This window comes from Somniosus microcephalus, chromosome 6 (genome assembly GCF_052327205.1).
Source record: "Somniosus microcephalus isolate GS21.2 chromosome 6, FLI_Smic_1.0, whole genome shotgun sequence".
In the NCBI taxonomy this organism is placed as follows: domain Eukaryota; kingdom Metazoa; phylum Chordata; class Chondrichthyes; order Squaliformes; family Somniosidae; genus Somniosus; species Somniosus microcephalus.
The window spans coordinates 210,249,871-210,274,878 of record NC_140992.1 but is presented as its reverse complement, the minus strand read 5'-3'; the positions used below and the strand labels follow the sequence as shown (position 1 = coordinate 210,274,878).

Genomic DNA, 25,008 nt, shown 5'->3' with positions numbered 1-25,008 from the left:
ACCTCCTCCAGCCCTACAACCCTGCGAGACCTCTGCACTCCTCCAACTCTGGCCTCTTGTCCATCCCCCACTTCCGTGCCTTCAACTGTCTAGGCCCGGAGCTCTGGAATTCCCTGGCTAAACCCCTCCACCTCTTTCTCCTCCTTTAAGACCCTTCTTAAAACCTACCTCTTTGGCCAAGCCTTTGGTCACCTGTCCTAATATTTCATTCTTTGGCTCGGTATCAATTTTTGTCTGACGACACTGGTGTGAAGTGCCTTGGGCCAATTTACTACACTAAGGCATTGTTTCAATGCAAGTTGCTAATAGTTTACCAGGACTATCAGACCTGTGAGCTATTATTAAGCAGATCATCAGCTATCCGTATTTTCTCTCATGTCATAAACATACATCCGGTAGCACCCACTATTTCTATTCTCCCAGTTTTATGATCTAGTTCTGTGGTTATCATTACCTCTTTGCTGGAAGTTGGAGTAGTTGCTGCAGGTTTAGACTTGGGCCCGACATCACTCAGGAAGCTGGCCCAGAGGTCATCAGCTTTCTTCTTATCCTTCAAATCCTTATCCACCGTTGTACCAGCCTCTGGGTCAGCAGCATGGTCATGCTCCCTTTCTTCCTCATCGTCACACTCTAAACATAGTCCCTCTTGGTTCCTTTTTCTGTCAAACAAGAGCTTACAAGTTAAGATTGGAAGCATGGCTCTTATACACACCAGATCTCTTTTAGGGACTTATGTACAAGGTAGGCCAAGTTCAATAAAACTAATAAATAAAGCTTGTACTTCACTTTTCATACTCAGCTTGGTCATGCTGAATGTACCCGGGTTTAATACAGAGGTTGCAGAACAAGGAAGCACCAGGTCACCAAGCTGGGGGATGATAGATTGGATGCTCCAGTTGCCTTGGTGAAGAATATCAAAGGAGGAGCAGAGGGATGCCACAGCAGGAAATAGGATCAGCTGGGCAGTAATGTTAAGTTGGGTCTAAGGGGGTTAAAAGAGGACATCGGAGGCAGAAACAGGGAGAGGAAGCACGCTTAGGGCCTAGGGCCAAGGGGTAGCCAATGGGTTGGGGTAGAGCGAAGAGAGTAGGGAGGGCACAGGTCAAGGGTGGCAGTAATATGTGCACACAAGAAGACTGAAGAGGCTTTAGATTATATGGAAAATTGGCAGAGAACTAAGCATAGCAAGGATGTTCTCAGAGTTGAGGATTGATGAGGCGATAACCAACAGAGTGGTTGAAGAGTAAGGCCTGTCTTGAAGCTATGATAATGTGCAGATGTGGTTGATGGCAGAGTGATCAGGCTCATGAGGTAGAGTATGGAAGCTACAATGTAGGCTGTCAGACAGCAAGCAACTTGCTCTTATATGGCACTTTTAATGAAACAAAATAAATCTGAGGCATTGCACAAGGTTGAGGGGGCTCAGACACTATGTAGGAGTTGGGGAAGAGTTAAGGAAATGATCGACCATCAAAGAGGTCAATTTTGGAGATGGGGAGCGCTGTAACAAGGAGACAAGTTTAGGAAGGGAATTGGAAAGTGCAAGGGCATAATGGCCATGCCACTGGTGGCAATGAGAAGCAAACATACAGTAAACCAGAGTCAGAAAGTTCTGAATTTGGCATTCAGTGCGAGACCAGTGTCAACATCACCACATGCACTCAGTGCTATCCCACAATATAGAATATATTTACCTGGAGGAGACTCTTTTTCCAGTTTTCTTTAGGGATTTTCTTTTCTGGGGTTGTTGATCTTCTCCCTCTAGATTATCTTCTTTCACCAGCTCATTGACATCATCTTCACTGTAATCTTCATCTGCAAAAGACAAAGAAATATTGCATGAACTCTTTTTGCAGATGTACTTTTTGTACATTACAAAACCAAAATAAATACAGGAACAAGGCAATTTTCCAGTTGATTTGGAAAATGTGGCAATAGTTTGTAGATTGGCCCACCTCTTATTGGACAAAATCAACCTGCAGAGATGCAGAGGGGAGGATAGATACTTTCTTTGTGTGGAGAGTTTAAAAAGGGCAACACAATGCATTGCTGTGCTTCTCACTTCCAGTCCTGGTTAGTCCTCATCTTACACATCATACAGGTATTAAAAAAACATCTACACAAGACTCATATATCTGGCAATGTCAGATGTGGGTCATGGTTTGCCCCAGGACCTGTACTGGGGCCTCTTTTGTTCTAATTTATACAACAGATTTGGATATCGGCACAAGACGACAGATTGCTAATACAGTCCCCATCAATACACTGTCTGTGCTTATCCTGGACAGCCGCCCATATTGGGAAAATGGCACTAACCATTTGTCGTCACCATAGGCATCAATTAAAGGTGCTGATTATTCCAGGCATTTGAAGCCATTTCAATCAACTGTTCGCCCCTCGTTAAAGTGAAGTGTCTATCATCCTTGGGTGCCTGCGACTTGGATCAGGCAGTCCCTCTGCCTCCAATACCACCCTCCTCCACCCCCTCCCTATTTGCTTGCAGAGGCATCCATAAATGATGGTTTACAACAGGTGGAGTGCTGGAGGAGCCTCCGCCTTTGCCCTTATCCAACAGGTACGAGGTTCTTGCTGCCTGTGTGGATGAGGACAAAGTCTGCTAGGTAGATGAGCAAAGTGACCACAGCACTATGGAAAACAGTGACAGGATCGGACAAAGTCAACATGGATTTACAAAAGGTAAATCGTGCTTGACTAATCTACTGGAATTTTTTGAGGATGTAACTGGTAAAATAGATAAGGGAGAACCAGTGGATGTGGTGTATTTGGACTTTCAGAAGGCTTTCGATAAGGTCCCGCATAAGAGATTAGCGTGTAAAGTTAAGGCACATGGGATTGGGGGCAAGGTATTGACTTGGATAGAGAACTGGTTGGCAGACAGAAAGCAAAGAGTTGGAATAAACAGGTCTTTTTCCGAGTGGCAGGCAGTGACTAGTGGGGTACCGCAGGGATTGGTCCTTGGACCCCAGCTATTCACAATATATATTAATGATCTAGACAAGAGAACTAGATGTAATATCGCCAAATTTGCAGATGGCACAAAGCTGGGTGGGCGTGTGTGCTGTGAGGAGGATGCCGAGAAACTCCAGGATGATTTGGACAGGTTGGGTGATTGGGCAGAAGCATGGCAGATGCAATACAACGTGGATAAATGTGAGGTTATCCACTTTGGTGGCAAAAACAGGAAGGCAGATTATTATCTGAATGGCAATAGATTGGGAGAAGGGGAAGTGCAACGAGACCTGGGTGTCCTTGTGCACCAGTCGCTGAAGGTAAGCATGCAGGTGCAGCAGGCGGTGAAGAAGGCAAATGGTATGTTAGTCTTTGTAGCGAGAGGGTTTGAGTACAGGAACAAGGATGTCTTGCTGCAGTTGTACAGGGCCTTGGTGAGACCACACCTTGAGTATTGTGTGCAGTTTTGGTCGCCTTATCTGAGGAAGGATGTTCTTGCCATGGAGGGAGTGCAGCGAAGATTCACCAGGCTGATACCTGGGATGGCAGGAATGACGTACGAGGAGAGATTGGGTCGATTGGACTTATACTCGCTGGAGTTTAGAAGAATGAGAGGTGATCTCATTGAAACTTATAACATTCTGACAGGACTGGACAGACTAGATGCAGGAAGGATGTTCCCGATGGTCGGGGAGTCCAGAACCAGGGGTCACAATCCAAGTATAAGGAGTAAGCCATTTAGGACAGAAATGAGGAGGAATTTCTTCACCCAGGGTCGTGAACCTGTGGAATTCTCTACCACAGAAGGCAGTATAGGCCAATTCATTAAATATATTCAAGAAGGAGTTGGATATATTTCTTAAGGCTAAAGGGATCAAGGGGTATGGGAAGAAAGCAGGGACAGGGTACTGAATTTGGATGATCAGCCATGATCACATTGAATGGCGGAGCAGGCTCGAGCGGCTGAATGGCCTACTCCTGCTCCTATCTTCTATGTTTCTATATATACAGGAGGCCATTCAAGTGGGCTTCAATTAAACTGGGCTGGGACCAGTGTCCCGGCAAATCAAATAACTAGGGCAGTAGACAGGGCTTTAAACTAATGAGGGAGTGGTGGGCAAATTCAGGAAAGGATAAATTCAAAAGCAGTAAGAGAAAAGTCAAGACTGTAGAACAGAGTAGTGACTTGTAAAAATAAGCAGAGTGGGTCAGGAAGGGACAGAGTGACTAAGGTGACATCAGGGAAAAATAGAAAAATGTTAAAGCTAAAGGCACTATATCGAAATGCACGAAGCAGTCGCAACAAAATAGATGAATTAATAGCACAGATGGAAATAAATTAGTTTGATCGAATAGCCATTATAGAGATGTGGTTGCAGAGTGACCAAGGTTAGAAACTAAATATTCCAGGATATTGACTTTCAGAAGAGATAGGCAAAATGGAGGGGGAAGAGAAGGGGTAGCCCTGATAATAAAGGATGGGATAAGGACCTGAGAGAGAAAGGATCTTAGCTCAAAAAATTAAGATGTAGAATCACTTTGGGTGGAGCTAAGAAACAACAAGGGGTAGAAAACACTGGTGGGAGTAGTTTATAGGCCCTCTAACAACAGTTGTAGTGTCGGGCAGAGTATAAATCAGGAAATTAGAGGTGCATGTAACAAGGGTAATACAATAATCATGGGGGACTTTAATCTTCATATAGACTGGGCAAACAAAATTTGCAGTAATATAGTGCGGAGGATGAGTTCATGGAATGCATTCAAGATAGTTTCCTGGATCAGTATGTTGAGGAACCAACTAGGGAACAGATAGTGTTAAATTAAAAGGAACAGGCTTGTAAAGTTGCCAAAAAGAGTAGCAAGCCTGATAATTGGGAGGATTTTAGAATTCGGCAAAGCAGGACCAAGAAATCATCCTAGAGTTTTAAAAGAGGTGGCTACAGAGATGGTGGATGCATTACTTTTGATCTTTCAGAATTCCCTAGATTCTGGTACATTCCCCACAGATTGGAAGGTAGCAAATGCAACCCTGCTATTCAAGAAAGGAGGGAGAGAAAACACAGAACTATAGATTAGTTAGCCTGACATCAGTAGTAGGGAAAATACCTATTATTAGGGACTTGGTAACAGGGCACTTGGAAAATCATAATATGATTGGGCAGTCAACACGGATTTATGAAAGGGAAATTGTGTTTGACAAATCTGTTAGAGGTTTTTGAGGTTGTATCTAACAGGGTAGATAAGGGGGAACCTTTGGATGTAGTGTATTTAGATTTTCAGAAAGCATAAGAACATAAGAAATAGGAGCAGGAGTAGGCCAATCGGCCCCTCGAGCCTGCTCCACCATTCAATAAGATCATGGCTGATCTGATCCTAACCTCAAATCTACTATCACTCTACATCCCTCCCGAACCCATGTGATCTCCTGGGAGAGGCAAAAAAACAAATAAAAAACCCAATGGCCAATTTGGGAGAAGAAAAATCTGGGAAATTCCTCTCCGACTCATCTAGGCGATCGAAACTCGTCCAGGAGATCACTGTCCCTATATTTTCTACAGTACTTACCTTCTGTAAAAGGTGATCTCCACCCCAGCCAGGAACAGGAATAGAACCATCTCCTGAAATCTAACACATAATTAGAACACAAGAAGTAGGAGCAGAACCAGGCTACACGGCCCCTGGGCCCGCTCCGTTACCCACAGGGCCATGACCGTTCCGAATATAGACTCATGTCCAATTTCCTGCCCGCTCCCCGTAACCCCTAATTCCCTTTACTTCTAAGAAACTGTCTATTTCTGTTTTAAATGTATTTAATGATGTAGCTTCCACAGCTTTCTGGGGCAGCAAATTCCACAGGCCTACTACCCTCTGAGTGAAGAAGTTTCTCCTCATCTCAGTTTTGAAAGAGCAGCCCCTTATTCTAAGATTATGCCCCCTAGTTCTAGTTCTAGTTCGATAAGGTGCCACACAAGAGGTTATTACACAAAATTAGGGCTCATGGATTGAGGCTTAATAGACAGAAAACATAGAATAGGAATAAACGGGTCCTTTTCGGGTTGGCAGGCTGCAACTAGTGGGGTACCGCAAGGATCAGTGCTTAGGTCTCAGCTATTTACAATTTATTGTCAATGATTTGGATGAGGGTACAGAGTGTAATGTAACCACGTTTGCTAACAATACAAAGCTAGGTGGAAAAGTAAGTTGTGAGGAGGACGTAAAGAGCCAATTATATAGGGCCTTGGTGAGACCATACCTAGAAACATAGCAACATAGAAGATAGGAGCAGGAGTAGGCCATTCGGCTCCTCGAGCCCGCTCCGCCATTTAACGAGATCATGGCTGATCATCCAAATTCAGTACCCTGTCCCTGCTTTCTCCCCATACCCCTTGATCCCTTTAGCCTTAAGAAATATATCCAACTCCTTCTTGAATATATTTAATGAATTGGCCTCAACTGCCCTGTGGCAGAGAATTCCACAGGCTCACCACTCTCTGGGTGAAGAAATTCCTCCTCATCTCAGTCCTAAATGGCTTACGCTTATCCTTAGACTGTGACCCCTGGTTCTGGACTCCCCGCCATCGGGAACATCCTTCCTGCATCTAGTCTGTCTCGTCCTGTTAGAATTTTACAAGTTTCAATGGGATCCCCGCTCATTCTTCTAAACTCTAGCGAATATAAGCCTAATTGACCCAATCTCTCCTCATCCGTCATTCCTGCCATCCCAGGTATCAGTCTGGTGAATCTTCGCTGTACTCTCGCCATGGCAAGAACATCCTTCCTCAGATAATGTGACCAAAACTGCACACAATACTCAAGGTGTGGTCTCACCAAGGCCCTGTACAACTGCAGCAAGACATCCTTGCTCCTGTACTCGAATCCTCTCGCTATGATGGCCAACATACCATTTGCCTTCTTAACCGCCTGCTGCACCTGCATGCTTACCTTCAGCGACTGGTGCACAAGGACACTCGGGTCTCGTTGCACTTCCCCTTTTCCCAATCTATTGCCGTTCAGATAATAATCTGTCTTCCTGTTTTTGCCACCGAAGTGGAGAACCTCGCATTTATCCACATTATACTGCATTTGAGATGCATCTGCCCAATCACCCAACCTGTCCAAATCATACTGGAGTTTCTCAGCATCCTCCTCACAGCACACACGCCCACCCAGCTTTGTGTCGTCTGCAAACTTGGAGATATTACATCTAGTTCCCGCGTCTAGATCACTCGGCACTGAATCACCTAGATGGTAAGGAGACCTACATCAGAATGCTGTTCATAGACTACAGCTCAGCATTCAACACTATCGTCCCCAACAAGCTGGCCACCAAACTCCAAACTCTTGGCCTGAACACTTCCCTCTGCAACTGGACCCTGGACTTCCTAACTAACAGACCCCAGTCTGTCAAATTAGGTAACCTCACCTCCCCCCCCCGACCCTGAACACAGGGGCCCCACAAGGATGTGTGCTGAGCCCCCTCCTCTACTCCCTCTTCACCCACGACTGTGTGGCTGTTAATGGTTCCAACACCATCATCAAGTTTGCAGATGACACCACGGTAGTAGGCCAGATCACCAACAACAATGAGTCAGCCTACAGGGAGGAGGTCCAGCATCTCGTGAAGTGGTGCGCCGATAACAACCTGGCCCTTAACATCAAGAAAACCAAAGAAATCATTGTGGACTTCAGGAAGTCGAAAGGCGGAAGTCACACCCCCATCCACATCAATGGGGCTGTGGTGGAAAGGGTGGACAGCTTTAAGTTCCTCGGAGTCCACATCACAGAAGACCTCTCCTGGTCCCTCAACACCTCCTCTCTGGTGAAGGCCCAGCAGCGCCTATATTTCCTAAGGAGGCTGAAGGGATGTAATCTGTCACCCCTGATCCTCTCTAACTTTTACCGCTGCACTATAGAGAGCATCCTGACGAACTGTATCGCAGTATGGTATGGCAGCTGTAGCTACTATGACCGGAAAGCCCTGCAGCGGGTAGTCAAAACTGCCCAAAGAATTACCGGCACCCGGCTACCGACCATAGAGCACATATACCAGAAACGCTGTCTACGGAGGTCACGGTCCATCATCAAAGACCCTACCCACCCCAGCCACAGTCTGTTCGCCCTCCTGCCCTCTGGGAGACGCTACAGATGCATTCGCACCCGTACGACCAGATTTAGGAACAGCTTCTTTCCCAGGGCTGTCATCCTACTGAACTCCACAAATAAACTCTAAAGCCTGCACATCTGCCAATGCACTTTATTATGGTTATGTTTATGTTAATATACTACAAGCCAAATGTATGTTGAATGTTTAAATGTCTTAATCCAAATGTACACTCTCGGGAGCCACAAGCCTACATTTCGTTGTACTGCACTTGTGCACTAACAATGACAATAAAAGTTGATTTTGATTTGATTTTTTTTTTTTGATTTGATTTATATATATTGTGATGAATAACTGGGTCCTAGCACTGATCCCTGCGGTACCCCACTAGTCACTGCCTGCCACTCGGAAAAAGACCCGTTTATTCCAACTCTTTGCTTCCTGACTGCCAACCAGTTCTCTATCCAAGTCAGTACCTTGCCCCCAATCCCATGTGCCTTAACTTTACACACTAATCTCTTATGTGGGAACTTATGGAAAGCCTTCTGAAAGTCCAAATACACCACATCCACTGGTTCTCCCTTATCTATTCTACCAGTTACATCCTCAAAAAATTCCAGTAGATTAGTCAAGCATGATTTACCTTTTGTAAATTCATGCTGACTTTGTCCGATCCTGTCACTGTTTTCCAAGTCTTTTATAATGGACTCTAGCATTTTCCCCACTACTGATGTCAGGCTTACCGGTCTATAATTCCCCGTTTTCTCTCTACCACCCTTTTTAAATAGTGGGGTTACATTAGCTATCCTCCAATCCATGGGAACTGTTCCAGAGTCTATAGAATTTTGGAAGATGACCAGCAATGCATCTACTATTTCTCAGGCCACTTCCTTAAGTACCCTAGGATGTAGATTATTGGGCCCTGGGGATTTAATTGGCCTTCAATTTCCCGATGACCATTTCCCTACAAATACTGATTTCATTCAATTCCTCCCTCTCAGTAGACCCAATGTTCCCCAACATAGAAATAGAAGATATATTTGCCTTAGAGGGAGTGCAATGAAGGTTCACTAGACTGATTCCTGGGATGACCGGATTGTCTTATGAGGAGAGATTGAGTAGACTCGGCCTATATTCTCTGGGGTTTAGAAGAATGAGAGGTGATCTCATTGAAACATACAAATTCTTACAGGGCTTGACAGGGTAGGTGCAAGGAGGATGTTTCCCCTGGCTGGAGAGTCTAGAACTAGGGGTCAGAGTCTCAGAATAAGGGGTCAGCCATTTAAGACTGAGATGAGGAGAAATTTCTTCACTCAGAGGATGGTGAATCTTTGGAATTTTCTACCCCAGAGGGCTGTGGATGCTGTCGTTGAGTATATTCAAGGCTGAGATCGATAGATTCCTGGATACAAAGGGACTGCAGGGATATGAGGATAGAGCAGTAAAGTGGCATTGAGGTGGAAGATCAGCCATGATCTTATTGAATGGCAGAGCAGGCTCGAGGGACCGAATGGCCTACTCCTGCTCCTATTTCTTATGTTCTTATGACAGCCAATGATGGTTTACGACAACCCTCCTCTACAAAGTTTGCATGGATGTGAAGAGGCTTCAGGTTTGCATCAATGCAAGAGTTACTTGTGTGAAGTCGCCTGTGGAATTCTCTACCACAGAAGACAGTGGAGGCCAATTCATTAAATATATTCAAGAAGGAGTTAGATATATTTCTTAAGGCTAAGGGGATCAAGAGATATGGGGAGAAGGCAGGGACAGGGTACTGAGTTTGGATGATCAGCCAGGATCTCATTGAATGGCAGAGCAGGCTCGAGGGGCCAAATGGCCTACTCCTGCTCCTATCTTCTATGTTTCTAATCGGTTTCAGGCAGGAGGGAGGTTCTTACTCACCGCCCTATAACTGCACCCAGCCCAGAGCACAGCGACCAATAACATTCAAGGCAATGACAGCAAAGAGCCACAGCGTGGGCTCCACGGAGGTGCTGCTGGATTGAAGAAGTACATTTACCTGAAGGCTCGTAATCCGCGTCCTCCTCGGACGAGTAATTCTCCGAATCGGAATCCGACATCTCTCCTGCGGCCTCCCGGGGACCCGGCGTCCGCCCGCACTCGAATCCCCGCCGCTCCGCTCAGCCCGCGGCCTCACTCCCTCAGCGCCGAGCCTGAGCCTGAGCCTGACCCGGCCGCACGGTGGCTCGCAGCGGACCAACCGGCTCTAAGCACCGCTCCGCCAGACACATTCAACACAACCTTCAGTCCCCTTCAGGATTTCCACGGCATGACGGGCTTTAAAGAAACAAACTCGCAGTGTCTGACGTGACGGCAATCACACATAATAATACATCTGCCGCGAGGAATTTTAAAATAGGATTCGTAGCGAATCGGCCGACCAGAAATTCAGGAATATATTTTTACCTCAAACAAACAATCTTTCATCAGTCAAACCTGATTCGCTCAAGTTGCTCTTTTGTGATGTCACATGTTTGGCAATCTGATTGGTCATAATACACGTCAATTAAGATGACGCCCAAGACGGAACCGAAGTGCCCGCTTCCATTCAGCGTTGATTGGCTGTTACTGGTGTTCGCCGCCATGTTTTGCTCTTTTTGATTGGTCAGTTTAGATGTTAGATGCTGTGTGAGGAGTAACAGCGCTTGCCCTTGCTCGGCGCTGATTCGTTGCTGCCCTTGGCCGAGGCCTGCGGGGGAGGGAGGCGGAGCGGCGCGGTTGCTCAATGGCGGAATGGACCGTCAATCAGCTGGCGTCACCTCACGCCTTGCTGTCAGGTTAGGTTGTGCCGAGCCGGCGATGGCGGCTGTGCGGGCCTTGCGATCGGTTTGAACGCTAAGATCTGTTTGATGGCTGAGCCATGCAGAGCGGTGGCTTGTCGGTGCATCAGATCCTGAGCCTGGGCCTGATCCCCCGGGCCGGGAACGCGACCTGCGCTGGAAACGTCACCACATCCTTGTGCCAGTTCTCCGGTGAGTGAAAGGGGCCGCGGTGCGGGGGGTGGGCAGGGCAAGGCAGGGGGCCGTCGCTCCCCGTCCAGTGAGCGGGGGACTGGCCGCCGTCTCCATGGAAAGGATCGAACGGCCTGAGTGTAACGGGTCAGGGCCGGGGGCAGGCGCCGTCCCCATGACATTTGGCTGGTTCCCTGCAGGCTGGAGGGTTGCACCTCTCTGGCGTTTGTTTATTACATGTCATTTCGACACATTCCGGGTCAGTGTTGTGAGCGCCTGTTGCACAGGATGCCACCACTGTCCTCACATAAACATCGGTTCTATAAATACTTCATAGTCAGACAGGGCGATACTTTCAAATTGCACAGATTGGAAGCTTTTATGTTAACTCCGTACTATTGAAAAAAATAAAAATAGCTTGCATCAGGATCAAAAAGTCTGAAGTTCAATTCGGTGTATTTTGCACTGCCCCTCCCTCCCGGTGCAGTTCTGAGGCATATCCCTGGCCACGAGTGTACAAAATCTGTGGTCCATTTAGATATTTTGGCATCTAGATTCCAATTTTCTCCACTGGAAATCGGGTTTTAAAAGTATTGAATGTGCACATTGAATAGGAATGCATGAATAAACCACTGTCTACCGTGTAACTGCATTCTGAATGTTCCGACTGTTTCTGTGTCTACTGCCTTGCCTTGTAGATTTTTCCAAACATTGATCTGAGTAAATAAGTTGTTTATCTATTTCATATTTACTCTTCATTAATTTAAATGTATGTCCTCTACTACTTTTCTGAGGCACTGAAATTATACCTCTAGTTTCTTTTCCTCCAATAACTCCCACCCACTCATACTGTCTTCTTTGCTGGCCATAATTGAACCTAGGACTCCACAGCATAAATTAGTCCTGTATTCACATTAGAATATTCTGCTGTAATCAACTGAGTAAGGATGCTAGCTTAAAGTAAAGCCTGTGTAAATATACAGACAGTTATGTCATAATATTGTTAATTGTTGGTAAATTGAATTATTACATAGAATGTTTAACACAAATACAGAATGTATAACACAGATACAGATCATTCAGCTCAACTGGTCCATGCTGGTGTTTATGCACTACGCAAGTCTCCTCCCGTCCCTCTTCTAACACAAAATCCATGCTGACACTCCAGTGCAGTACCGAGGGAGTGCTGCACTGTCAAGAGGTGCCATCTTTCGGATGACACATTAAAGTGAGGCCCCGTTTGCCCTCTCAGGTGGACATAAAAGATCCTGTGCACTCTTTGGAAGAAGAGTGGGGGAGTTCTCCCTGGTATCTTGGCCAATATTTATCCCTCAACCAACATCACTAAAACAGATTATCTGGTCATTATCACATTGCGGTTTGTGGGAGCTTGCTGTGGGCAAATTGGCAGCCAGGTTTCCTACATTGCAACAGTGACTACACTTTATTGGCTATAAAGTGCTTTGGAATGTCCTGCGGTCGTGAAAGGTACTATAAAAAGTGCATTTCTTTCTTAATTTCTTCATGTCAAACAATTATGTCAAGTAATAGCCACAGTACCGAATAGAACGTTTTTTGAGAATTGTATTGTGGTACACACTCAAGATAATTACAGAGGAGAAGGCCATTCAGCCCATCTTAATTTATCCATCAGAGATCCTATCCTCCCCCATTGTACCATCCAATTATTTTTTAAATGATTGGAGACATTGATCATGCTTTGAATGAAGAAGAATTTCCTGAGATCAGTCCTGAAATTACTGTTTCACTAGTTTAACTCCATTCATTAGTAAGCACCGTTCCACTTGTAAACAATCCGATAGTCCCAGGACCGATGGAAAGGTACAGTGCACTATTATGGAACTGTTTTCTAGGGAAGATTTCCTCTGTACACAGTGGGTAGCATAATCGTAAATGCAAGTTACAAATGCACTTCCACTTCACTTACATATAATGCTTGGAGGGATTTGTCTATTTTGTGCTTGCTGTTTATCTGGTGTCATTGGGAAACTAATCAATGAAGCTGTAACATGGTTAATGATACTAAATATAGAGGCTCGGCTCATAATCACAGAATTCCAACTGAAATATAAATTTGTTTTTCCACAGCAGTGCTTCATGTGTCTTGTATCACAACTGAAGTGCTTTTTATTAAAATTCCTGATATTAGCATTGCCTTTAGTTTCAGAATGACGTTGTGCTTGTTTGTGGAAAATGAGCTATGTCCTTACTATATACTGAGGTAGTTTTCTCTTGTTGCGATAGCAATAAGTATGCTCTATGCTACTTGAATAGTGCTGTGGTTTAAAAAAAAAGTAAACCTTTTTTGTCGGTGTCATGAGATTTTTGAAAATGTGACCGGCAGAGAACTTTGGGAGTAAAGTTATATGATTTTAATATTTCAAAGCTAAGTATCATCTTGTTCTGCTCTTGTTTTTGAGAGTACGTGCTGGAATGTGTCCTATTTTTGCAGGAAGCTGATGGAATAAATGGTTTACATCAAGTGCCTTCCCTAAAGGGAGATGCCACTAAATGTTCAGGGAGGGGTGGCCCACCCAATAGCAAAATTAAATTAAAATGGTATGATCAGGAAGTCAGATCAAATACTCCATACGAAGACAGCCCATGGTTTCCGGTAGACTCTGCATGTCTGTGTCCATGTGCAAACCAGAGCTTGAAACATTCCAGCAATTGGAGGAATCTTGCCGGGCAATCCTGGACATGTGGATTACTTCCTGGAATGTTCAAACCAAGTTAGTTTCTGCGAACTGATAGTGAAGGAGTTCAGGTGATCAGATGGTTTAGTTACTGATTGTGATGCAGAGATCGATTCAGTTTATTTGTTTGTTTAAGGCTGCAGCTAGACCTTTTTTTATAAAAAACAAAACTAATCTAATGGTCTCAAATGGTCTAGTGTATCCATGCAAAAATTAACTTTTAAGCCAGCTGTTTTACAGTTGTTACTGTGCTTCTGATACTTTGTTGCATTTACCTGTCAGATTGAGCCTCAAAATATGGCACCATGTAGTCAAGGAAGTGTGTCAAGCTGGAGAGTTTTTCAGAGTTGTCTTTACTGTGAGCGTAGCTCCCTGCTCCTCAGTTCTAACCCAAACATTTTCTTGAAGATCTGTTTTACAAACAGACCACCTCTCATTCAGTTATTTTCTTAAACGGCCCTGGTATTTTCAAAATGCTAGTTATAGCCTTTAAGCTTATGTTGCGAGTACGCAGGAAGTTAAAAGCAAAAGTGTCCCCAACAGATTCTATAGCCTGTGTAGGTTGCCTTTTTTTATTTCACAGAATGGTAATTTTATCAAAAGATCACTCAAATAAAAAAAAATTCCAAACAGACCACCTCTCCCTAAAGCTTCTATCGTACATTAGTAAGTTCTGGAAAATGAATGAGTGCGGGTCACCGCTGCTAATTACTTTGTTGTAGGTAACATGTTGAGTGCTCAGAGGTTGTTATTTGGCTACTATTAGTTGGAAAATATCTGGGTTTAATTATTGTGACCTGGTAATGGGTCCTTATTGTGTGTGTATGTGGTTATGTAAAACTATTCATAACTGGCCAAAGATCATTGGGTTAGATTAGGCACACGTTGCTGCAATTGTACTGTACTCAAACACAAAAACAGCTTTGTTTTGTGTGTGAGCATGTTGTGTTTTGTTTAAATGCTATTGCATTCATAACCATCAGTTTTCAAGTTAATTCAGTAAGAGAAACAGGCAAGCCTTGTCAGATTAGACTGCAGTATCTCCCTCTGTCGCTTCAGTTTCCCTCTGATCATTGGTTGGTACCCAGTCCCATCCACCTGCCTGGCCACTCATTTCCCATCAAGTAGATCCTCGCTGACAGTTTACTTAGCTTTTGTCATCTTTCTGACTAAGTTCAGAGCAGCTGACATTTGATGCATATACACACATTTTTATACATTTGTCAGTATGTTAGTGCTAAATGTTGGCTTAGTTCATTTACCCATTTCAGGTTTATTTTAAAAGAACTCAATGTCGAACACAACGCACTCAAACCAGTGCTTTTGCTGGATTGGAATTGACACGGGAAAGCTTGCAGCTAAGTTCGCCTGGTGGTAACAGATTTTGTGTATGTGAGGGCGGTGTTGTAAACTGGTCTACAGTAAGTGCTAGTGTTTGGGGGAGGGCAATGCAACAGGGTTCGACTTAAGAGGTTGGATGGCAGCAGACTATGGTAAGTTTTTTTTTCCCCGGGCAGGGAGCAAACAATGTCTGTGTTTGCAGGGGACAGTAGTGGGTAGTTAGGGGGAGGTTTCTGTAGGAGGAGGAGTAATGGGTGGTTCGGGGAAGGTATCTGTCTGGAGGAGGAGGAGGAGTAGTGGGAAGTTAAGGGGAGGTGTCTGTTTGGAGGAGGAGGAGGAGTAGTGGGAAGTTAAGGGGAGGTGTCTGTCTGGAGGAGGAGGAGGAGTAGTGGGAAGTTAAGGGGAGGTGTCTGTTTGGAGGAGGAGGAGGAGTAGTTGGCAGTCAGTGGGAGGTCCCTTTCTGGGGCGGGAGGTTCTGCTCATTCATTCCATGCAGAAGGAGCTCCACATGGTCACAAAACAGAGGGCTGTAGTGCTTTTGGGTGGAGTTAATTGATTTAACTTGATTTTTTTGCACAAATTACAGTAGCAAGACCTCTGATGAAATGTATAAAGATGGAATAGCACATTCTGCACCAGTGTCTGATCTTGTGTTAAGTCCAGCAGGGTTGTTAATTTATTTAATTAGCATAGAAGTTTCTCTCCCAGTTGTATAAGGAATGAAGATTTAATTGAAATTCATTGGATGAAATTGGAATCTACAGTGGTTTGAATATCATGTTGCCATAACTCCTGTTTTGTTCACGGTGAATTCAACCTAAAATCGAGTGAAATAAAATGGCCCAGAATTTTTTTTTATTGCCCATCCCTAGTTGCCCTTGAGGGGGTGGTGGTGAGCCGCCTTCTTGAACCGCTGCAGTCCGTGGGGAAGGTACTCCCACAGTGCTGTTACGGAGGGAGTTCCAGGATTTTGACTCAGTGCCGATCTACTGGGTAAATAACGGTGAGTTTAATGTGCACACCGTTATTAGTGTGTAAATAATCCAGCAATTTGTGGCGAGGAAGAGAGATACCCCATGAGTTGCAAATTGCCAGGCGATTTGCGCCTCCCTGCCATTAGCCTCGTGAAAACAGCAGTTCATTATCAACCACCCCGTGAGTTTCAAGAAATTACTGCATCTGTATTGTTAAAACAAATTAAATTCACCACAGAAAGTAGGGCTGGTATTTCACGACATAAGGACTCTTTTAATTACGAGATTTATATTGCTGCAATGCCACTCAACCTCTCCGGCCCAGAAAGGGAACAATTGAAACTACAGAGTCTCATTCCTGCAGGTAGTAAATTGTTCCTAGAGGTTTATAAAATTAAAATGTTTCTTAATTTTCATGTGTCTCTCTTTCTCCCTCTCTTAATCCAATATTTCTTTCTCTTTATTTCTCTTTCTGTATCTAATTTGATTCTAATTCACCTTATTTCCTTCTCCATTGTTCCACTGTTTCTTTCTCTATCTTTAAGTTTAATTGGTTAAGGAGATGGACTGTTGGTCCCATCATTTACCGAGGTCCCAGATGCCCCGTTGACCTTGCTGTGCTGTTATCGCACTTCCAGCAATTTGCTGCCCAAAATTTTTGAGCTGAAGGATGAGGAGAGAAATCTAACACACTGGACAAGCCGCAAGATGCCCCGCTAAAGCAAATTCTGGGCCATTAAGATCGACTTCAGTAAATACTAGTGAAAGTTACACTAGATATCAATACTGTAAACATTTTTAAATCTCTGGTATCAAGCAAAGTATGTAGCCAGTGCTCTTGGTATCAGATGGTAGGTGGAATTGTCTCTCTACAATCCATTCAATTATGTAGTCTTCAGCTGCATCCAGAGATGAATATGTTTGACTTCAGCCTGCACTACAGAGAGAATATGTTCCTGATTGCAATGCAGCAATCCTCTGAAGGAAGCTGTATACTGTGAAGTCAATGACTGGAGCTGGGTTGTGGTGGTCCAAGGTTGTTCATTGTCAAGGTCACACTTGAGGAATAGTAAATTGTGCAAGGACCACCACTACCTGTGCACCACAGAAAAAATCACTGTCTTCAGAAGAGTTAGCATGAAGACTAAAATTGGGGCAGTGAAAGAACAAGTACATGAAGTAATTTATTAAAGACCCAGATGAAGCAAATATAGAGGTAGGAGAAGGAGAATTCCTTCTGACTGAGCATTTAACACCACCATTTATCATGGGACAAAGCCTACTTTGCTCTTAGTCTGCACATTATCTTCCCCGAGAAAGCTGTACATCATTAAATGTGATTCATTTAAGGATCCCCTTCAGCACCAGGTTGGCCGCAGCAACAGTAAGGTTTTTGATTTTGGTCTAACCCTTTATTTTTGTGCGTTACAGAGATGTGGTATGGAGTGTTCCTTTGGGCTTTGCTGTCTGCAGTTTTTATCTATGTTCCTGCCGGATTACTGGCATTTGTAATGCTGCGGCACCACAAATACGGACGTTTCATGTCTCTGGGTATCCTGGCGGGGATCCTGGGACCGATCACTGCAGCAGTGTTGACCAGTAAGTGTTCATTCATTAGTTTTAATTTATTATTTCCCGAATTAATTAAGAATGTCCTCCTATTAGTTTTTTCTCCTAGCCTGAAGTATTGGAGTTTGTCCATATTTTAAACTATAGTGTAGTAGCTGAGGTACAAGCTATTCCAGTTCTGTTAAATCAAAGGTGACCATTTATTCCATTGTCTTTTTCCTTTTTGACATGTAATAGGTGAACCTTCAGTACAATACTAGCTGTTTAAGATTTAGCCTATTTACCAAAAAAGCTTTTGTATAATCAATGTGTATTCCTGGGCAAACTCTGTATTCTTGTGCTGAAATAAGTTAATAGCCCACCTTGTTATTTCTGTCCTTGGCCTTTGGGCCTTTTTCCTATTTTCTTCTCATCTTTGCGTTTCCCTTGCCTGAACCAGAGAAGACCAACAGCTAATTCTTGGTCATTCTAAGCCAGTTGTAAGGATGAAACGTAAACTTAGGGTAAGCAGAGACCATTTGGAAGGCGAGCTCTCGAGCAGCAGAAATCCTGATTCCTCCCCTTGCTGATGCAAATGTTTCAGAATTGTGGAAATCTTCCAAGATTTCTGCATTTTCCAAGATGTCTGCATGCATGACAGAGGCCTGTCAGAAGGGAGTTTAAAGGTCGAGTACCATTACAGTTTTAAATAGAAGGCCTCGTGGAGCATATTCAATTATCTGCACCGATTTCCCACAACATTTGGCAGGACTGTAGTCTTCTGTCTTCAGCTGCTACAATGTGTGACAATATCTAACTGTTACAATGTGAATGGAATATTACTGAAATTGCATTTGTTTGAGAGAAGGTGTCAATTACAATCTTTCAGTAGTTTCTCCCTTCCCCTGGGACAAGGATAGTGTTATTTTTGGTCTCCCTGGATTTTACTTATTCCTTTAAAGAACAAGATGCAACACTGCACTCCACCATTAGAGATCAGTCCCTGTACTGTGCACACTTGAGGTACAGTACATAACAACAACTTGTATTTTTATAGCACCTTTAACTTTGTAAAATGTCCCAAGGTGCCTCACAGGAGTGTTATCAAACAAAATTTGACACTGAGCTACATAATGAGATACTAGGGCAGATGACCAAAAGCTTGGTCAAAGAGGTAAGTTTTAAGGAGCGTCTTAAAGGAGGAAAGAGAGGCAGAGAGATTTAGGGAGGGAATAGGACACGGGCAGCAGAGTTTTGGATGACCTGAAGTTTACGGAGGGTAGAAAATGGGACGCCAGCTAGGAGTGCATTGGAATAGTCAAGACTAGAGGTAACAAAGACATAACACTGTGCAACGTGGTATATTTCCAAAGTTTATATCTTGTGGCACAAAATCCTAATGCATCTTCAGAGCAGACCTGTTTTCTAGGTATTGCTTGCTTAACCTACTCTTGCATTTCCAGATAGGCACTTAATAATTTCATTAGAGAGATCTGATGACTCTGCCAGCACCACTGATAACATTTTCTGCTGTCACCTGTCCTAATGGCTCCTTCTTTGGCTCGGTTTCAGTTGTTGTCTGATTACGCTCCTGTGAAGTACCTTCAGACGTTTCACTACATTAAAGGTGCTATATAAATGGAAATTGTTGTCACATATTGAGCTGTTTTGCTGAGGTTGATGTATTGTTTGGCCTTTGTTGTGTTATCAAAGCCCCTTAATTGTGTTGCAGCTTCTTGGATGTATCTATGTACTCTATATAAATATGACATACACCATACCTAAGTGACAAGCCATTAAACTCTTTTGCAGGTGCAGCTATTGCTGGTGTCTACAGAGCTGCTACAAAGCAAATGGTGCCTCTTGAAGCTCTGGTTCTGGGTGTTGGACAGGTATTTTTCATTGTTGCGATTGCCTTTCTACGAATTTTAGCGACTTTGTAGCAGAAGGTGATCTGCTCATCCAAGAGGATCCGAGCACTGAAGCCTCAGTATCCCAACTTTCTCCAGCTTGTGGTTGCATAAGGATTGCACCGTACCTGTGGAATCCAACCCAGGGTCCACGCCAATCATTGCTGCTCAACTAACAGGAATTGGCAACAGCTTAAATGTTGTAGATTTCCGTGGATTGCCAAGCTTGAAGAACAAAGGACGCACGCACTCGTTTTTGTTGAATATCTCAAGTGCTGAGATTTGTTCTTTTTTTTAAAAAAAAAGATTCAAAGCCAAAAGAGGTAATAGTTGCATTAAAAGGTACACAAGCAGGCTGTCATTTTTTGCACATGTTTCAGACTGAAGATGAAAACTTGTACTGGTGTTTTTTTAATGTAAAGACTATTATAGAGTATGCATGTTTATTGTAGGATTAGAAAGTCAGACCACTTAAAGTTTTCTTTCTAAGGAATATAGAAATTGTATTTTGGTTCAGCCTACCACTTTTCAATATTTCAGCAATTGGGGTAATTATGAAAAGGCAAACAAAACCCTTCCAACTGAAGATTACCAAAGGCGAGGCCACTGAAGTATATACCCCAAAGAACTGAAGTATTGCAGCTTCGTGGCTTAAACAAAGTGAACAAGTCCTACTGTACCTAACAATATATGGACTCTATTTTCTGAGAGTTCCCCTTTTTATAATTTGTTATTTACAGGCAATTTCACAACTTCCTTTTTTTGGAAATAAAAACTGAATAGTTGTGTTTGACAGTAATTATGAAATGCCATAGTTTGTACCTAGCAAAGAATTCATGATTTGAACCATCCCTCATCGTGCAATCAACTCAATTAAACACGTATTGTGACACCAATGGTAAATACATCTTATTCATTCATCATCCCCTTTTTCATTGTACAGAAAATTAATTAAAATCTTGAGTTCAGTGACATTATTTATTTACATGTGTATTGATGGTAAAACAGAAGGTGTGTTTATTTTTAGTGGCAATTTTTTTAACAGCCAAAACTAGGGCCTGGAGCAGCCCTAAATGCCTGTGGTCCTACACTCGGCTTCTAAAAAGATGACAAATGAACAAGTGTGGTTTTCTTAATGTAGAATTGCTGCTGCAAGTATTTTTGCTGAGCCAATGAACGAGACTGTCATCCACACTCCAAGCTAATTACCCTGGGACTCATGCTTGATTACACAAGTAGAAAGTAGGGCATGACTTTGGAAGTGAAATGCAATATTAATGAAGACAGTGTGTGGACCTTGTTTTTCATTTTGACTTGCAACTTGGAAAGAAGTAAATGTCATTTTAATGGACAGCGTCTGCCATCGGCTTGTGTTTAACTGCAGCAGTCACCGTGCACTTATTATATATACATATAATAATTCAGGTGTGCCAACCATTTTAATTTTTCTAGTATTTAAATCAACAACCATTTGAATATTTGTATAATTTTGTAGAAAATTTCACTTTGTGTTTTTATGTTCAGGCTGTCCAAGTGGGAGCACTCCATTAGTTTTGTCCATTAGTCCTGTGTGCAAACAATTGTTCATGGGTCTAGTTTAGAATGACAGTGGGAAAAGTACTCTTCTAACCTGCATTGTGCTAGCATAGTTGTGATCCTATTACCTTTGACAAAAAGAACCAAGCACTTGCAGTAACTGGCCACGTGATATGCTGTTACCTCCTCTTTCTCCAGTTGAATAAGCTTTCATACTTCCATGATTTGCCAACAAGCATCTCCAAGTTGTAATATTCTAATAGTTTTGAACATAGTTTCTATTTATACCATGAATGGTGATGTAATTGCCACGAAATAATGGCCCAGAATTTGTGGTCAGCGGCGAAGCAAAGGCGTTCGCTGGCCCCAAAGTAAGCTTTGCACAAAGATCTTGCGATTTGTGTCGAGAATTTCAGGTTTTCCGACGCGTAGCTGAAATCAACGTAGTATAGTAGGAATCCCATAATGTGAGCTGCTTTGATGTTAACAAGCTGTCTAAGCAGCCAATCAAAAAAGCAGAATTCTCACAGACAGCAAACCAGGAAATGGGGAAGTTCCTAAAATTCTAACTTTAAAAATGTTAGAGAGTGCAAAACTTCTTCAAAAAAGTTTCTTCAATTTAATTTTTATTAAAATGGATAAATTTGACACTGCATAAAACTAAAATTAGTTTTTCAGGCCCATAACATTTGTTTAGCAGTCAATACACTAAAACCCCAGTTACACCTAATCCCTTTGGGTCTAACGTTTAGTGGGGAATTTAACAGCGATATTACTGCAGAAGAGCCAAAGTATCCGTCAGTTTCCCTGATTTAAGAGATTTCACTGCTGCTCTGGGGGCGGGGCGGGGACAGCGCAGCCTGTGGAGGAGCAGGGAATGACAGACCACAACTTCAGGATTTCCGCATTAGGCTGCGCATGCTCTAAATCCTGAAGTTGCGTCAGTTTCAAAGGCGGAATGTTGGCGAACGCTGCCAGTTAGCCGTCATCAGGACCGCCAATTCCGGGCATTATATTTATAACTGCTTTAAAAATAGTAACTATGTTGAATGGGCCACAGTAACTTACACTAACTGCTGTTCGCAGTAGAGCCCAACACTAATGCGCTGGACCAGGAAATGGTAGGACGAGGGTTCCTATCAGCACTTTCATCAGACCCTTCCTGATCTCAACTATCTTGGGGAGGTAAAATGCTTCTTTGAAAGGGAAAGTCGCAGTTGCCTAACGCAGACCGTTTCTAGATTCAGGTTATAGAGCGGCAGTAGGAGACCGTAGGTACTAGGTTGCTTACTTTCTCCTCAACTGGGACACAGTGAGTGAAGGTGGGTGGGGGAAACGAGTCAGAAAAGGCCAAATTTTCAATGTCTGGTTTCTACCCAGACTGCTGGTTCTACTTTTTCCACTGCCACTATTATTTATTCTGTACGTGGTCCTTTTTTTCCCTTCCTTGTCCTTTGTTTGTTTCTTCAACTCTCTTCCTTTGTCCTTGCCCTCCCTGTCCTCTAGACATGATTATGTGCTGGTCTTGTTCATTAAAACTGAGCACTTATGGTGGGCCATTGCTTCATATGATGTCACAGTAAATTTATTCCACTAAATAGTTTCTATCAGAGGAAACCTTGGTGGGTGGAGGGGGGGAGTTTTTGTTAAATGCCTCTGGTAGCAACAAAATATCCAGTGAGTAGACTGCTGGTTTGTGATTTTCATGGAAAAATAGACTGAACTCTAGACTTTGACCCTCCAAAACACCAGTAGAAACCCCATGTAATAAAAACAGGATCTGACTTATTGAATTACCATAAAGCGTTGGCCCTGCCGATGATGAACAGTGGAATACTGAATAAGTTCACTTACAGAAAGACTTCCCATTCCAGTCATAAAGATTTTCCTCGTGTTATACTCGACAATTCCACTTTTCCTCATTGTACCCTTTTTAACCAGGAGTATTTCCACATTCTTTTGTGTTTTTCATTACAAATTTGCTTACGAAGTAATGCATAGTTAAGTGGTGTTGCTACCGGTGCACCAGATAGAATATAGCAGTCTGCAATACTGTGTCTACAGTCATTTATCTAGTACCTGTAAATATAGTCTGTGTTGAAAGTAAGTTTGCACCTTAATTTTGGTGTTGGTCTCAAGTTTAAACCACATTAGCAAACATTTAGTAATTAATCATTGTCACTTGCATTCATTGTAAACCCAGTTCATTTGAGTTAATTATACAAATGATAACTTTTATATAAGACTCAGTGTATGTAGTGGAAGCCTCTAACCAGTAACTTCTCTTTCTAAATGAGCTGTCATGGTACAATCAAATAAGGTTATTGACTAAATTTGATTGCTTCTTAAACATGTCTAACAATGTGAATTTAAGCGTTTATTATGGGTTTTTACTGCTGTGTAATGATCAAATGTTTGTTTTGAAATTTATATTGTCAACATGGGGAAATCAAAATTTTATTTTTCTACTTACATGGCTAATTTTGGTGACATTTGCTGGTAAATATATTTATACAAAAATAAATTTTGTTAAATTGACAATTGTGGTTTCTAATTGCTTAGCTCTTGGCAGAAACACAGCACACTTTATGATGCAGGTCATTTTTTTCACTTGTGTACTTCTATATTACACTTTTATGGGGGAAACAAAAATCTATTCAATTATTTTACCTTGGAATGACTTCCTATTTGCCAGTGAGCTTCCTGTAGTTACTGTGACCCCTCGTTCTAGACCCCCCCCAACCAGGGGAAACATCCTCCCTGCATCCAGTCTGTCTAGCCCTGTCAGAATTTTATACGTTTCAATGAGATCCCCTCTCATTCTTCCAAACTCTAGTGAATACAGGTCTAGTCGGCCCAATCTCTCCTCATACGACAGTCCTGCCATCCCAGGAATCAGTCTGGTGAACCTTCGCTGCACTCCCTCTATGGCAAGTATATCCTTTCTTAGGTAAGGAGACCAAAACTGCACACCGTACTCCAGGTGTGGTCTCACCAAGGCTCTGTACAACTGTAGTAAGACATCCTTGCTCCTGTACTCAAATCTTCTTGCAATGAAGGCCGACATACCATTTGCCTTCCTAACTGCTTGCTGCACCTGCATGTTTGCTTTCAGTGACTGGTGTACAAGGACACCCAGGTCCCTTTGTACATCAGCATTTCCCAATCTACCATTTAAATAATTCTCTACCTTTCTGTTTTTCCTACCGAAGTGGATAATTTCACATTTATCCACGTTATACTGCATCTGCCATGTGTTTGCCCACTCACTCAACTTGTCTAAACTGCCTTGAAGCCTCTTTGCATCTTCCTCACAACTCACAATCCCACCTAGTTTCGTGTCATCCGCAAACTTGGAAATAATACATTTGGTTCTCTCATCCAAATCATTGCTATATTGTGAATAGCTAGGGCCCAAGCACTGATCCCTGCGGTACCCCTCTAGTCACCGCCTGCCACCCCAAAAAAGACCCATTTATTCCTACTCTCTCTTTCCTGTCTGTTAACCAATTTTCAATCCATGCCAGTATATTACCCCCAATCCCATGTGCTTTAATTTTGCACACTAACCTCTTATGTGGGACTTTATCAAAGGCCTTCTGAAAATCCAAAGACACCACATCCACTGGTTCTCCCTTATCTATTCTACCAGTTACATCCTCAAAAAACTCCAGTAGGTTTGTCAAACACAATTTCCCTTTCATAAATCCATGTTGACTTTGTCTAATCCTGTTGATATTTTCTAAGTGTCCTGTTATTGCATCCTTTATAATAGACTCTAGCATTTTTCCTACTACTGATGGGCTAACCGGTCTGTAGTTCCGTTTTCTCCCTCCTTTTTTAAATAGTGGGGTTACATTTGCCACCCTCCAATCTGCAGGAACTGTTCCATAATCTATGGAATTTTGGAAGATGACAATTCCAGAGGTGGCATTGCCT

The 25,008-nt window shown here is 43.0% G+C and overlaps 2 protein-coding genes across 5 annotated transcripts in view; one reads left to right on the top strand and one right to left on the bottom strand.

Moving 5' to 3' along the window:
• Positions 1 to 10,418, bottom strand: part of cfdp1 (chromatin remodeling protein CFDP1) — a 237,013-nt gene extending 226,595 nt beyond the window's left edge. For 2 of the 3 annotated variants that reach the window (XM_085991349.1, XM_085991350.1), the window contains exons 1-3: positions 10,092 to 10,418; positions 1,695 to 1,815; positions 455 to 659 (exon numbers count right to left, since the gene is read on the bottom strand). In XM_085991349.1, coding sequence (XP_085847475.1) covers positions 455 to 659; positions 1,695 to 1,815; positions 10,092 to 10,152 — 387 coding nt within the window. In that variant the 5' untranslated portion in view covers positions 10,153 to 10,418. The remainder of the gene's footprint in view (positions 1 to 454; positions 660 to 1,694; positions 1,816 to 10,091) is intronic. The other variant, XM_085991348.1, reaches the window with a different exon arrangement.
• Positions 10,419 to 10,491: 73 nt separating this feature from the next.
• Positions 10,492 to 23,610, top strand: tmem170a (transmembrane protein 170A). 2 transcript variants are annotated; one of them, XM_085991352.1, is made up of 4 exons: positions 10,967 to 11,064; positions 15,974 to 16,104; positions 17,507 to 17,674; positions 19,436 to 23,610. In XM_085991352.1, the coding sequence occupies exons 3-4, from the start codon at positions 17,509 to 17,511 to the stop codon at positions 19,564 to 19,566; spliced, it is 297 nt and encodes a 98-aa protein (XP_085847478.1). In that variant the 5' UTR covers positions 10,967 to 11,064; positions 15,974 to 16,104; positions 17,507 to 17,508; the 3' UTR covers positions 19,567 to 23,610. The 2 variants fall into 2 exon arrangements, with proteins under 2 accessions (XP_085847477.1, XP_085847478.1); XM_085991351.1 differs by lacking the exon at positions 15,974 to 16,104 and having other exon boundaries at positions 10,492 to 11,064.
• Positions 23,611 to 25,008: the final 1,398 nt, after the last annotated feature.

What these genes read in the sequence shown, in the direction of transcription:
- tmem170a (XM_085991351.1), top strand. Translation starts at nt 10,953, where the DNA reads ATGCAGAGCGGTGGCTTGTCGGTGCATCAGATCCTGAGCCTGGGCCTG. An exon ending in ATCCTTGTGCCAGTTCTCCG is followed by an intron (nt 11,065 to 17,506) that starts GTGAGTGAAAGG and finishes TGTGCGTTACAG; the next exon opens with AGATGTGGTATGGAGTGTTC. An exon ending in CACTGCAGCAGTGTTGACCA is followed by an intron (nt 17,675 to 19,435) that starts GTAAGTGTTCAT and finishes ACTCTTTTGCAG; the next exon opens with GTGCAGCTATTGCTGGTGTC.